Genomic DNA, 15,874 nt, shown 5'->3' on the forward strand with positions numbered 1-15,874 from the left:
AGGTTTTATTTTCCAGTCAAGTATTGTGTGTCCTTATAAGGTCATCTGTGCCTAAAGAATGGGGTAAAAAAGTGAAACCCTTCTCATTGTAAACGAAAACTGGAGAAATACTTGCAATTTTCTCAACTTGCACATTTTCTGAGAAAAAATGGAGCGATTTGATCCCAGCTCTTACACATATACAAAATTCCCCTCAGTTATCATATCCTAAAATTACTTATATATACATATATCTTCACTTATAAGTTTATGCATAAATTGCATTGAGACAGTTGTTTAAAAGGCAATTAATAAATCTGATGATGGTGATGAATTGTATGTTTACTCTGCTTGCAAATTGCTTTTGGACTTTTCCTTGTGAGAGTCTTCGGTCTCCTTTATTGCTCACTTTCAGGAAGAATCTGAAACTTTTCCTGTTTATACCCAGGCATTTGATGTCTGAAATATACTGATCCTGGTAACCATGAAATCATTGCCTAAGACAATGTGATTGTTTTAAGCTATTTTTAGAATGTTTTTGATGTGTTTGCTGCCCAGGGTTCCTTTGGGAGGAAGAATGGGATATAAACTGAATAAATAATAGGAGGAAGCAATATATAAATTTAATAAACCTAACCCTAACCATTCAAGAAGGATTGGTATGTTTATACACTGTTGTTAGAAGAATGGCTAACTTGTAGGGATCCCCTTAAAGAGACTCCCTAAATAACTGACATGCAGGTATGAAAAGGTCAATTATTACCAGTTTTCACTTTATTTCAGTCAAAAGGGTTTTTCAAAGTGTACAGTTACTCTGCATAAAATAAGACACCATAGCTAAAAAAAGTGGATTTGTTTGTGCATGAATAATATTTATACATTTGTGTTTTCTGCATATTTTCCAAGGGGTAGTTAGCTGAACCAATGTAAGTTATTACTATATGAATATGATTTTTTTTAATAGAAGAAAATAGCAGCCTTCCCTAATCTTGTGCCCTCCAGAAGTTTTGGACTACAACTTCCATAAGCCCCAGTCAACATGGTCATTTGCTAGGGATGATGGGAGTTGTAGTCTGGAACATCTGCAAAGCACCAGATTGGCTGAGCATTTAAAATATTTCACAGAATATGCAAAAATAAAACCCTTTAAAATGTGGGTTTTTCTTTTTTTCTTTTGCTTCTTAAGGACAGATAAATCATCAAGAGTGTGGCATACAATATAGACATCAACAGCCCCGATTAAAAACAATTATGGCTATAGCATTATTATACCTTTTCCTAAATAAAATATGCCCAGAACTCAGAGAAGAAAATAAACCTTTAAAACTCAGTAGTAGTTTGCTGCACGACAAAAATAGATCCTCTCGTCACTTATTGCCTATACAATATTGCTTTCTGCTTTATGTGAGTATTTTTAACATATATATTTATATATAGGTTTTGGTTTACTCTGGTGAAGTCAGTGATTTTAGGCTGCTTTGTGTCTAAATGATTAAGAAGTTGAAAACTTAAAAAATGTGCTTACACAATATACACATTTCATTACTTACAAAGGAAAAAAAATAAGCTTAAACATTTCATATTAAAAACCTGGGGTACAGTAGGGTTAGTAGCACCATGAACTTTGGGCTTCTCAAAATGAGCAGTCTGCTCTTTTGAACCATCACAGTGCATTGTAAGATTGTAGTTTCTGCTTTTCCTCTGGGATGAATTTTCAAAGCGGGCCCTCTTGGCCTTTGGGGTGGGAGAAGTGGTAACTTCACCTTCTGATCCTTAGTGACCCCAGGTGTCTCCAATATTTTGCAAGAGGTCAGTTCTCTTCCTTGACACACACACAAAAAATGCACCAGAAGAACACCTTTGGGATGGCACTTGAGGAGAGGCACACCGGAATCTGCATAATCAGAATTTTCTCTTCTTCTTCGTCTTCGTCTTCTTCTTCTGCACAATAGCACCATTGTTATATCTAAAGGAAGTGTATATCTAAAGGAAGTGCACCGTTAGATTTCTCCGTTGAGGCATTACGTCCTCTTCATACAAACTTGGCATCGACTAATGCGCGTCCTCAGGTCTCCAGCTTTCAGAGTCTCCGACTGAGGTTTACTGGTCAACAGAAATGCAGAGGACACATGAAGTTAGATACCATGGTTACATCTCTATACCAACCTTCCTCCAAGAATCTTAAGGTGGCATTCAAGATCCCTCCCAACCTGCTATTCTATGCTCTCAGCAGCCCTGCGAGGCAAGCTGAGCTGTGTGTCTGGAAAAGAAGCCTTAGCTTGGTTGTAGAACATCTGCATTGCATGCAGAAGTTCCCAGGCCCAATCTCCAGGTAGGGCTGGGAGAAACTCCCTCCCTGGAATGCCACTGTCAGTCACTGATTAGAACACTGAGCTGGATGGACCAATGCATCTGACTACATTTAAAGCAGCCACCTATGTTTCCTATGGCTGGATGAAGTCACAGCTGAGTGGGAGGGTCACTGGCTCTTCCAGCTGCAGCTGGCAGTAGGTTTTCAGAGTCTCTCTCTGAGATAGAAGGCCTTCTAAGACCTCTTTAACTGGAGATGTTGGGAGTGGAATGGGTGGAGAGAACAAGCCAGATGGGGGTAGAGGAAGCGTGTGAATGACCACATTTTATAAACGACTCTGGTACAGTGACTGTGTGCATGGCCAAAGCTGGGCAGGTGGGAGATTTTATTTATCACAATGTTTTAAGAACCTGTTCTTCATTAAAAAGAAAAAAAAAAGATGCCCCTAGAGGTTCACAAGATTAAAACCAAAATAAAACCCAAATAAAAGAATCAAGAGAAATGCAGTGCAAAAAACCTCAGCATAAAAACTAAGTAAAAGATTTTAGTTCAAAAGGAGACTAAAAGTTGTAAAGGTAAGGGGCAGTTATTATTGTTGTTGTTGTTTTTAAGGAAATATTCACCAGCTGCCAAAAAGAGAACAGGCACAACACCAGGTGAGGCCTGCTCCTGAGAGCACATTCTATAATTCAGGTGATTGGGGTGCCATCACAAAAAGGCCCTATGTTAGGATACCACACACCTCATCTCTGTGGTGGATTGACTCAGATGGACCTCTGAGGATTCTTTTAATAATCTGGCAGGATGATTATGTCCTGTCCAGGGGTAGCCAATGCGGTGCCCTCCAGAGGTTGTTTGACTGCAACTCCCATCATCCTTGTCCATTAGCCATGCTGGCTGGGGCTGATGGGAGTTGTAGTCCAACATCATCTGGAAGATGACACATTTCCCACCCCTGATGTAGGTTTAGGTTATTTCCTAGTCCTAAATGCATGCTATGGTTGTGCAGAATGGGGTTTTGCTTTGACAGGTGCACCAAGCTTTTAGCTATATTTCTAGTTTACAGTAACTTCTGACCATAGACCAAGCTGACCAGGGCTGATGGGAGTTGGAGTTCAATAATATATGGAGGGCACTAGATTGGCTCATTCTGTCTTAATGGAATCCTTACACATGTAGGCATTGTCTCTACTGTACTTAGGGAAGGATTATGCCTAGACTGTGAACCTTACATATAATTAACATAAAGTAATAGTTAATTATACCTGTATGTAGTGAAATAACTTTCTGTATTAGATTACAGGCTGGTGTGGTTTAGGGTTGCCATATTTTGAAAAGCAAAAAAGAGGACACATTTGCTGACTTCTACTTTTAACTATGGATTGCTATGACGACTTTCATTTTACATACCCATGAAAAAGAGGAAGTATCCTGGAAAAAGAGGACATATATGGCAATCCTAGTTAGATCTGACTTAAACTTTATAAGTTTACATGTTTAAGTATTGTTTATCTGGAATTAACCCCTATGTTGTTTTGTTTGTTGCATCTGCTAAGACTCATTATTTTGTCTGCTTCTATTTGTAAGCAATTTTTTAAAATTGACAAGCTTAGAGGCTGTGATTCAAAATGGCGTCCAATAGTAACCTTGACAAAACCCTGCTCCTTGATCTCAGGAACCATCAAGATATCATATGAGGTGTCCAGATGCATACCGAACAAAAAACTTGCCAAATATATATACATTAGTCAATGTGGGATACACTCACCTAAACATTTCTGCCACTTCCACAGTTGCCAGCCAGAAACTGTATGAATTAGCATAATAGTTGCAGGTCCCTCGACCATGACACTCAATGAAAGGAGCGGAACGGAATTCTTCCAGGCAGGAACCAGGAGAGGCCAATGCCTGTCCAGATCCCTCTGCCCCGGCACTGGTATGCTAAAAAATAAAGCAGCAAGGTCAGTTTAATTGGCCTCATTCACACTTAATGCTAAGTCAAACTATGGCTTACCATAGACAAGCAAATGTGCTGGTGCACAGGGAGAAAACTGTGGTCACTTTTGCTTTGCGGTAGCTCCTGCTGCAGCCATGCTACCAGAAGCTAAACCATGGTTTGGGCTCAGTGTTACATGGTTTGCCTGGGGTGCAGAGGGATATTGGTGGGTCGGGTTTGAACATGGCTCCTGCCCCCCTCCCCTCTTTAAGCTCACATGCATTTGTCCCAAACTAATGAAGAGAGCTTGGGACATTATTATGGAAACTTTCAGTGAAGGTACATACCATCATAAAAGAATAACCAATCCATAGAGAGTTCCAGCCTTGTGGACAAGGTGGGATTTGAATGGTCTGGCTGTGGATCGCTATAACCATGGCAGGAGCTTCACAGACAGTGCAGCTGATGGGGGAAATATTGGAGAAGGAACAGTGTTAAAAGACCTGCTGAATCAGATTAAAAATCCCATCTAGTTCAGTGCCTTGTGTCTCACTGTAACCAGTTAGAAGTTCCTACAAAGCCCAAAAGCAGGGCATGAAGGCAATAACCCTCTCCCGCTGTTGCTACCCAGCAGCTGGAATACTGCCACTGAACATGGAGGTTCTATGTTGTGGCTAACAGCAATGGGTAGGCTTCTCCTCAACCTCCTTTTTGCTTCATATGCCTTTATGCTAACTCTGAGTGACAGTGCAGTTTCTGGATTGTTTCAACTGACTGCTGGTTCTATTTTATTGATTTTAATTTGCAGCAGCTGCCCAGTGCGCACGGATAATGGGTGGCGCATAAGTACCACAAATTAATCTCTAAGCTACTTATTGTGGACTTATTATTATTTATTAAGTTTCTATACCACCCTTCATCCAAAGATCACAGGGTGGTTTACAATACAAAACCACAAAGCATAATGTCAAAACAATACCCACTCCATAGTTTGACCCTACACGTTAATTGAATGTGGCGTGAGGAAGACCTTTCTTTTGTCTGTCTTGAATCTCCTGCCCATCAGTCTGTACCCATCCCATATTAACAAGCCCTCATACATAAATATACAGCTCCATAATGTTTTATATAGCTTTATGCAGCAACATCTTCATCTAGACAGCTATTTGAGGAAAGCAACTAAAAGACAGAAAGAACATGCATTTTCTCTGTGTGTTTGGATCTGAATCCCACTTTCTGCCTCACCGGCTAATGAAGGGTTGGATGTTCTTTCCGGTTAAAGGCTCCATGCTCATTGGCATTGGCTCAGGGGTGGAGAGCCAGTAGGAATAGTCGTTCCGAGATGCAAAATTACAGACATTGTTGATGTTGCAGAACATGAAGGGCATGGTGCTGAAACGGCGGAGGCAGCTTCCAGCAGTGCCTGGCAAACAAGAGACACAATTTTATAGGCATGAGGGGGTGGGGGGAATCTTCCCCACTGTAGAAGGTCTTTATATAATGCCTAACCCAGCTTCCCCCATCCTTGGTCCCAAGATGTTGCTGGACTGCACCTCCCACCAACCCCAACTGTTACACATGCTGTATGAGGCTAATGGGATATGTAGTCCAGCAACTTCTCAGAACCCTAGGTTGGAAAAGGCAGCCTTAAGTGCACCATGCAGAAGATGGTCCAGAAGATGCAGTGCAGGCCTAAAGGATTATGTATTTGACTTTTGTGACCCCCTCCTCTGCCATGGATTTACTTTGTGGCTACAGGCAAATCCCAGCCTCAGTTTGCCATCTGTAAAGTGGGATTCATAGTGCTTCAATCAGGTTTCCTGTGGATTGACATTTGTTCCAATTGTGCAGTAAGCTGCGGGTTTCCCCGGGGGAAAGCGGCAGAACAGAAAGAAACACCTGTTGGAATGGCGACTTGAAATCATGGGACAAACAAAAGTGTGGCTGGGCCCTAAGTCCATATGATTTGTTTTGTAACATTAAATTCATTCTTTGCTAAATTGCTGGTTTCTGCCTTCTTTGTTGCTTTGGATAGCCACATGTCGTGGATGCTTCAGTGGGGGCTGGACCAGATGACCCTTGGGCTCCTTTCCATCTCTACAGTTCTAGGATTCTACTGCCTACACACACACACACACACACACTCCAAAGTTTTGCATTTGATAGTAAGTGGGTGCCTGTTGTAAGCCGCTTTGGGTACTCTGAAAAGGTGGTGCATGAACAAACTGAATCAACGAATCAATCACATTCCCAGCAAAGACTATGTCTCACCCAAGTCCTGCCCATGGGCTCTCTCGTTCCCCTGCACGTAGAGAAGAGAAAATCCATTGTAAATCTGGGTGGTTCCTTGTGGGCAGAAGGGCGTGTCTGTTGTCTGGCTGTGGCGAGTTATGAGGAATCCATGAGCAACTGAAGCAGGCCCAGGAAGACCAGGAGGGCCCTGAAGTCCATCTGGACCAGGGGGCCCCTGCGAGCCTCGTTGACCTGTTTATGCAGGACAAACAAAACAGATTAATTCCCCTGAGAAAGATGTAAAGATGTATAATAAAGCAAAGGCATGCCACACAGAAGTAAGTGTGGCTCCTCTGAAACAAATGTCAAACAGTAGAGATAGGCTGAATCTCCACTATATCATTTGACTTTAAGCAGGCTTGGCTTCCCGAAAAGGGTCTGGGAATTGTAGTTTGTTAAGGGATCTGAGAGTTATTAGAAGGCCCCTTGTCCCCTCACAGAGCACCAGAGTGCCCTAAATAATTCTGAATTGTAGCTCTGGAAGGGAATAGGGGGCCTTCAAACAACTCTTGGCACCTTTAGCAAACTACAATTCCCAGGATCCTTTGGGGGAAACCATGACTTCCTAAGCAGCATCATAGTGTTTTAAATGTATCGTGCAGATATGGAGGTTCTGCTGAGGAGGCTTTTCTTCATGTCCTAGTGGTGGGTAAGGCAAGATTAGCCAAACCATGGTTTCTCTGGTTGCACCTAGGCTATGGAACTCCCTAACTACTCTCTGTGCTTTTCACCGCCTAGCCAATAATATATTTAGGCAGGCATCTGACATGCTGGGCTCTGGTTTTCAGTTGGATTGGTTCATCTATCAGTGATGGCCAAACTTGGCCCTCCAGCTGTTTTGGGACAACAATTCCCATCATCCCTGACCACTGATCCTGTTAGCTAGGGATGATAGGAGTTGTTCTCCCAAAACAGCTGGAGGGCCAAGTTTGGCCATGATCCATATCTGGTTTTACTATTGTTCTCGTTTTGGCCTTTGCCTTAGAACTGTTGTAAAGTGCCCTGCACCTGCCAGTCCTTCTCAGAGCAGACTCTCTGAAAACAGACATGGCTAATGTATGCCCATTGATTTCAATTTGGCTACTCTCAGTGTAATTTTATTGGATGCAACCTACTGTCCAGAATGGGAAGGTGATATATACATTATTTTATCTGCAATAAAATAGAGGGAGAGAAAGAGAGAGCCACTGACTCAGAAGAAGGTGAATGTGCTTATAATTTGTTCCCTTCACTCCACATCGTCTTGTGCTTTTCAACTGAAAAATTCAGCTGAATTCAAAATCCGCCTGTTTAGGGTTCAGCTACTGTACTTTCACAGTTTGGTACCAAACTACATTTCCTATGTCCAGTTCATGCACATTATCACCTTCCCCTCAAGCAGCTGTTCTAAAGACATGTTGCTTCTTACTCTGCAGTCTTGATGGAACCTCCTCCTTTGCACACAGTGCTTCTTATCCCCACCTACTTCTAAGCAAAATTGGGGCAAGTTCCTCCCCTCCAGCACATGTACCTTAGAGTGCACAGTAACCACAAAATGCTGCAGCAAAAGTCATCTGGAGATTATTCACTTAAATTTATCCATATGCATTCACCCACAAGTTCCCACTCAGCCATGAAGCTCATTGGGTGAACTAGGGCCAGTGACCCTCAGCATTGCCTACCTCACAAGGTTGCTCTGATAATGCAGGGAGGAGGAATCATGATGTAAACAAGCAAACAAGCAAGCAAGCAAACCTTTAAACCCACCAACCTAAACAAAAGAAAATTTTAAGATACCCTGTTCCTTAAGACTATGGCAATTGATACTCAGGCAAATCAGATTGCTCCACACACCATGCACCTGTCGCCACCCTCTCACTGAAATTCTCTTCAACATGGATGGAGCGCTTACCATACCTTGTTGACCTGGAAGTCCTCTCTCTCCTTTACGTCCTCCTGGTCCATCAAATCCAGGAAGCCCATCTCGTCCAGGATCACCAGGAAGACCAATTGGGCCTAGATATGTGTATGCACAAACACATTGTAGTAAAATGTCTGCAAATATGCCTAAGCAGTCAGCAACTATAGTATCATGGTTTATTTAATCCTGGGAGCTGGCCAAATGTTAAGCTATGCAATTGTCTGTTTTATCTGAGTTTCTTATGTCTCCGAATGAGAAATTTACCTGGTAATCCTGGAGGGCCTGATAGCCCAGGTAGACCTTTCATTCCAGGCTGCCCTGGAGGACCTGGTGGGCCTGGGTCACCTTTTACAATAATTGTTTGTCCAGCTGGACCAGGTATCCCTGGAGGACCTGGAGGACAAAGCAAAAGCAGTTTTCAGTTTTTACATCACTAACTGGTCTTCCTCTTAATGATTCATTAGGGGAGAGGGGTGCATCCCACAAGGGAAAACATTTGCACATGCACATCCCACAAAAGGGAAATTGATTAGGTCCATCAGGGGCCCAGCAATCCTTCTGTTGGATCAGACTGAAACCATTCAAAGTGTGACCAACTTTGCTTCAAAGGTTCAAAGACTTTCTGAGATATGCCCTACACTGGAGCAGACAAGTCATTCTGACCCCATAGGAGACTTTTGATTTGTGACACAAAGGGCTTTTGTCTTTTCACTTTTTTTACAGCATACAAGAGAGACTCAAAGGCACCTGACATTCAGAACAAAGGACAGAGAAAAACCTTTTCTCCAAACTGGACTCAATGACAGTGAAATTCAGCCTGATCTGGACCTGGTAGAAAATCTGCCCCTTTCTCCTATGCCTTTACTATGCTAAAACTTTGCATAACTTGGTAGATCCCTCCCCCCCTTCTTCTTGATTGATGTTTGCTTGAGAAAAGTTGAAGACGTGGCACATGATAGACATTTATAACATTATTATGCATGGTATGGAAAATGTAGCTAGAGAACAGCTTTTCTCTCTCATAACACCAGAACTCATGGACAATGAAACTGAATGTTGCAAGATTCAGAATGGATAAAAGAAAGTATTTTTCACATAGTACATAGTTCAACTATAGAACTTGCTCCCACAGGAAGCAGTGATGGTCACCAACTGAATGTATTTAAAAGAGGATTAGACAAATTCATAGAGGATAGGGCTGTTGATGGCTACTAGCCACGATGGCTATGCTCCGCTTCCACAGTTGGAGGAAGCAATGCTTCTGAATGCCATTTGCTGGAAACCACAGGAGGGGAGAAGGCTCTTGGGCTCATGTCCTACTTGGGGCTTCCCATAGGCATCTAGTTGGCCACTGTGAGAACAGGCTACTGAACTCCATTATCCTCATCCAACAGGCCCTTCTTATGATCTTATTTGTATTTTGAATATGGCTCAAGAGATGTATCCATATAGTACAGGGAGAGGGAACCTGTGGCCTTTCAGATGTTGCTAGACCACAACTCCCATCATTCCTAACCACTGGTCATGCTGGGCTGAGGCTGATGGGTGCTGGAGTTTTAAAACCTCTAGAGGATCATAGTCCTCCTATAATGCTTCTGTTCAACACAAGCAGAAGGCTAATAAAGTAAATTAAGTGATCTTTGCAACATCCTCACTTAAAGGCGAATATAGTCAGACTGGAATGGGTTCAGAGGAGGGCAATGAAAATTGTCAGAAGTATGGAAAACAAACCCTAAGCAGAAATATTGAACACACTGAGTATGCTGCTTAGCCTGCAGAAGACTTAGAGGAGACATGATAACTTTCTCAAAATACTCAAATACCCAAAGAGCACTCAAAAAGATCAAAGGCTTGCTCACTCCCGCCCCAGGGGGCAGGACCATATCTTATGAACTTAAGCTGTCAGGTAGATTTCAGATCAATGGTAACAGCAACTTTTTGATTTTAAGAGCAGTTTGACAATGGAACCAATAACTTAGTGGAGTGGTAGGTCTTCAGTGGAAGTCTTCAAGAATGTGGGGGAAGCTCTAGCTCTGGGTTTCCTGTATCAAACAGGTTAAACTAGAAGACCTAAAGCCCCCACCGACTCTATGATTCTGTGGCTGTATTTGCATGTCACATGAAGCTATCAACTATGATTTATAATGCACAAGTGAATCAGGCTTTCATTAGAAGTCCCTATGATTCCAACTAGAAAGAAAAGTGGGAGGCATTTAAAGAAACTGGTGCGACTGCACAAGGAACTTACAGATGAGCTGAGATTTAAGAAGGGCATTGTAAGAAATGGAAGAAAGGGGGAATCATGAAGGAAGAGTATACACACTTAGCCAACAGTTGCTGGGAGAAGATCAGGTAGGCCAAAGCTCAGAATGATATGATAGTCATCTTTCAAATATCTGTCACAGATGGAGCAAGTTGTTTCGTGCTGTTCCAGGGTTTATAGGACCCAAAGCAACGACTTCAAGTTATAAGAAAGGAGATTCCAACTAAACATCAGGAAGAACTTTCTGATTGTAAGAACTGTTTGACCTCTTAAAAAGTGGGTGGACTCTCAATCATTGGTAGTCCTAAAGCAGGGGTTGGATGGCCATCTGTCATGGATGCTTTAGTTGTGTTCCTGCATAGCAAGAGTTGGCTTGAATATCCTCAGGGTCCTTTCCAACTCTACAATACAGTGGTACCTTGGATTAAGAACTTAATTCGTTCTGGAGGACTGTTCTTAACCTGAAACTGTTCTTAACCTGAGGTACCACTTTAGCTAATGGGGCCTCCCGCTGCCACTGCTGCGCAATTTCTGTTCTCATCCTGAAGCAAAGTTCTTAACCCGAGGTACTATTTCTGGGTTAGCAGAGTCTGTAACCTGAAGCGTCTGTAATCTGAAGCATCTGTACCCCGAGGAACCACTGTACTATGATTCTGTGATACACGCTGGGAGAAACAAACCACAATCTCTGACTTAACTTTACATCTGAATCTGTTACTAGGGTTTGGTCCACCCCAAACAAACTATGATCTGTAATCCAGCTTCTCATGTTGGCTTCCCTACTTTCTGAGAGGGGAGCCTTCAGCAACTTTCCAGCAGCTTCCTTGTATATGAGTTTTCAAAATGCTGGGTGGTGGCAGCAGCTTTGATGGCCCAGTTACTATACTCTTTAAAGCAGAAGCAATGCAGCAGACCAATCTTCTCCAATAAACATCCCTGCCCTGGTCAAAACAAGGTCTCACAGTTCGTTTTCTATTCTGGTTCAGCCACACACAAAAACACAGTTCCTACCTGGAGATCCAGGGAGTCCAGGGTCTCCTCCAAGGCCTGGTGGTCCTGAAGGTCCAAGGGGCCCCTTCATGCCTGAAAGGCAAAAGCTGTGCAGTTAATGATAACCCAGTGGAATTGAATGATCTTTAGCAGCATTAGCACTGCATGAAGCAACTCTATCTCCTGCCCCAGATATCTGTTTCTTTAGCTCAAAGGACATAATTTTTACCTGCAACATTTATGGCATCATTTACCTGTAAAGGCCGAAATTGGGGTGGGGACCCTCAGGTCCAGGGGCCAAATTTGGCTGTCCAAGGCCTATTCAGCCCTTAGAACTCTCCCTAGACCGAACCCCTCACTGGCTCTGCTTACACCCCAAGAGTTTCGCCTGGTTGGAAGGTATTGTTGAACTCTGATAATGCTTTTTGCTTCTCTGGATTAAGGATAGAGGTGGGTGCAGGTGTAGAAACTAGCCGACTGTACAGAGGTAGAACATACATTCATTGCTCTGCCCACTTTCTCCTCTGGCCACATCCACCATTACTATGTGGCCCTCAGAAGGCTGCCCAGAAAAGAATGCCTCCCACTTTGAGCTGAAAAGCTTTCCCATCCCCTCCCTAAATGGGACATGGGTATCAGATGCACTGTAGCCATCTCCCAACTGAAGAATCTTCCCACAATTTAGGATCTGCTTTGGAAGTAGCTGTTGGGGGAGCTTTCTTAGTACTGGTGCTTCATTTCTACAATTGCCTCCCTCAGCAGGTTCAACGCTTACCAATTAGACCCAGAAGTAGGCAACACTATGTTTTCCTGATCTTGTTGGACTGACTCCAACTTCCGATTAGCATGACCAATGCTCAGTGATGATGGGAGTTGTAGTCCAACAACATTTGGATGGCACCATGTGGGCTCCCCAAGTTATAGGATAAGACAGTTTTATTGTCAAAAGCTTTTATTTTATTTTAACATGCTCTGGTGGTTGCAGTGTTGGTTACCTTGTTCATTTTTTCTACATGATTCGAAACAGCATTTTGACTCAGGTGGTGGAAGCTCATCATTGTGGTGGTGACCCACGTCTTCATGGGAACCAAGTCCCACAACAAGGGCTCCACCACTAAGAAGGCCCTGCTCCAGGTTCCTACATGATGCGCCATGTTCACAAGGTGGGCCCACAACCTCATAGATTATTGTTGCTTTATGCTGAAGTCGATCTAAACTAATTTCAGTATTTTAATATCTATAACAGCAGCTTGTTGTAAAGCATTTTAAGCATAAACTGCATGCATCCACCAGGATCTGGACTCTGCTATTACAGCAGATGAATCTGTCCAGAGCACAGTCTAGTCTTGTTGTGTGGGATGAGTTTCAGTTGGTAAGCCCCAAAGATGTGCAGACAAGGTGCTTGCAAACTCTGGACCTTTGACCCTCTTGGCTGTTTAAAACTATCAGTGAGGGGGCACATGGTTTTAGCTTGGAAGAGGCCCTCCAGAATTGCCTTTAACGTACCTGGGAATCCTGGAACTCCTGGAACACCAGGATCTCCTTTCATTCCATTCAGACCAGGACGACCAGGATCACCCTAGGACAACACAGTTGTGGTTATTACTTTCATAGGTGTGTATAGTACTGCAGCCTAAATCTCTTTCATCCAAAACCAACTGCTGCTTTAGAAACAAACATTTCTCCCTTTCCAAGCACTCACCGGGCGTCCAGGTAGTCCTTGGTCTCCTTTCAAACCAGGCGCTCCGGGCTGACCTGGCTGGCCAGGGTTTCCCTTTTCTCCTCTTACTCCTCCAGTTCCGGGGGGTCCACGGGGGCCTTCTGAACCAGGAAGACCTTGATATTGCAAAACACAAGTTCTTGGGTTAGAATGACTTGGTCCCCTTGCGAGTCACCTCTGTTATCAATGAGGGCGAGTGCTTGGAATGAACTCGTTCGGTTTAGTAATGTTCTCTGAATTAACTCAAAAACCTCTGCGCTACATGGTTATTGTTTTTGTTTGTTACTATGTTATGTTTTGTATCACAAACTGCCTTGTGATTCTCAGATGAAGGGTGGTATAGAAAACAAACAAAACAAATAAATACACCTGAAAGTAGTTCCCATAATTTCTGGGTGAACTGAATGTGAATAAAGTTTGTTATGGGGTAGAAAATGATTTCTAGCTCATCTTCAAGTTCATTCAAGTGATTTTCTGCACTTTAGACACTTTCGGCCTTTAAGCTTAAAGGATGTAATTCTTGCAGGAAATATACTAAACAATTCATATTCCATTGTGTTTGTGTATTTTGCTGTTTTCTTATGTCTTCTTAAGTATATTATATACTTCAGCATAGCAACTTGGAACATTCTGAAGCCTGGAATCCACACACCCCACTCCCAGGATGAACTGTGAACTGAACTAGTTTGCTTTGGAAATGCATGAATGTGATCTGGAATTTGATCCCTATTGAGCAAGAACTAAATCCTTTTAAAAATGGACTTTCTGAGCTCTGGTATGGCCTCTGCTAAAGGGCCATCTTCCATAGGTTTGTAGGGAGATGTATTTCCATGCTCAAGATGGAGCTCTGAAAGGACCTGGCTGTTGGGTCTTGGGATTCTGTTGCCATCTTCTGCCATGTACTAGATAGGCTTGCAATTTTGAGTTTTCACAAGGAAGTCATTTCAGATTATTAGCCTCACCTCTGATAATCACACCCATTCACCCAAATTCAAATCTTGTTTTTCTTTACACAGTCAACTTAAAACAAAGCACTGAAAAGGTATGGCGTTTCAGCAGGGGTGAGGAAGCTGGCGTCTTCCAGATGTTGTTGGACTACAACTCCCATCAGCCCCAGTCAGGGTGGCCAATGATCAGTGATGATGTGAGGTTTAGGTCCAACAACATCTGGAGGGCCATAGCTTCTCCATTTCTATCTCACAGGTGGAGGGAATTGGGACTGAATCCTGGTGCTCTTGGTGATATTTTCATTTTCAAGCAAGCAAACTTTTCAGTGTTTTGTGGACTTTCACAACTTATATTGGGCAGAAACCACTTGTGGGTCCAGCTGAAAGGAACGGGAATTGAACGGTACCATGGTGAAAGTAAAATGACACCTTCAGCAGTATAGAAAACAGGTACACTGCGAGAAACAGGGACACATTCCATTGTAGACTTCTCCTGTTTTTGTACAACTCAGGACAATTTTTCATGAGAATGTAAGATGTAGGAATGAGATTCTCAATTTATTATTTTAGCCACATTGATAAATACAAGATCATCATTAGGTAGTAGCAGCCTCAAATATAAAATGTAGTTTGTATCTTAAATGAAAGTTATAAAAAGGTAAGAGATATCTTTACTTAAATATGTAGAAGAGCATATCAGGTGGAATTTACATATTGACAATATATTAAAAACATGAAATAGATTGTGAGGAGTGGGGAAGGTATTTAGTGGGGACTTGGCAATTTTCTCTTTGGCAATACTGGCTAATTAGTTACTTGTTATTAAGAAGCCTTTTTAGATTCCAATATCTCCTTAACCATGTAATACTGACTGAGGAGGGGCACAAACTAAACCCCAAAACCTAGCCTTCACGTTTATTGCAGAATTCATGTCAGCAGGAAAGCTGTTTTTGAAGAAAAACCAGGAACCAATATAGGACACATTAGTTGATACAAGTGCAGCTATAGGGGATTAATCACAATTCTTAAAACATTGGCAGGGTTCAGTCATAATAATTAGTGGTGTTTGCATTACCATTTCTCCTCCTTCTCCTCCTTAGAAGCTTTCACTTCCATTTCCAATTATTCACTCTTTAGCATTATTTCCAAACCCTAAACTGTGGTTAATCTTAACTACGGTTTATTTCAACAATAAACCAGGGTATTGAACTTGGTTTTATTTTAAAGGAAAACATAGTTAAGTCCAAACACAAGGTTGCCTGGTTTTAGATGTTATGCTAAACTGTTTTTAACAAAAAAATGGTGGGGAAAGTTTTTAATTTCATCTTCACAACCAAGCTGAGGCACAGGTGGTGTGTGGTGTGTGCATGAGCATGAAACTTCACCAGGCTCGTTCATGAAACAATAAACAACTCTCTGATTTACAATCAAAATAACATTTTAAACAACCAATGCAATGTAGTTAAGCAAACTGACCAAGGTAAGAATCTAACCTGGAGGACCTGGAAGGGTCAGAGTTCACCAAAGCCCAATGAT

The 15,874-nt window shown here is 42.4% G+C and overlaps 1 protein-coding gene across 2 annotated transcripts in view; it reads right to left on the reverse strand.

The window, feature by feature from the left end:
• Nucleotides 1–731: 731 nt before the first annotated feature.
• The window catches only part of COL4A5 (collagen type IV alpha 5 chain), a 136,170-nt gene continuing 121,027 nt past the window's right edge, over nt 732–15,874 (reverse strand). For both annotated transcript variants that reach the window (XM_077922419.1, XM_077922420.1), the window contains 10 exons: nt 13,374–13,507; nt 13,178–13,250; nt 11,693–11,764; nt 8,683–8,811; nt 8,415–8,513; nt 6,498–6,710; nt 5,472–5,649; nt 4,574–4,688; nt 4,059–4,231; nt 732–2,082 (listed from right to left, as the gene is read on the reverse strand). In XM_077922419.1, the coding sequence (XP_077778545.1) occupies nt 2,001–2,082; nt 4,059–4,231; nt 4,574–4,688; nt 5,472–5,649; nt 6,498–6,710; nt 8,415–8,513; nt 8,683–8,811; nt 11,693–11,764; nt 13,178–13,250; nt 13,374–13,507 (1,268 nt within the window). In that variant the 3' untranslated portion in view covers nt 732–2,000. The remainder of the gene's footprint in view (nt 2,083–4,058; nt 4,232–4,573; nt 4,689–5,471; nt 5,650–6,497; nt 6,711–8,414; nt 8,514–8,682; nt 8,812–11,692; nt 11,765–13,177; nt 13,251–13,373; nt 13,508–15,874) is intronic.

The sequence above is a fragment of the Podarcis muralis genome, chromosome Z (assembly GCF_964188315.1).
Source record: "Podarcis muralis chromosome Z, rPodMur119.hap1.1, whole genome shotgun sequence".
In the NCBI taxonomy this organism is placed as follows: domain Eukaryota; kingdom Metazoa; phylum Chordata; class Lepidosauria; order Squamata; family Lacertidae; genus Podarcis; species Podarcis muralis.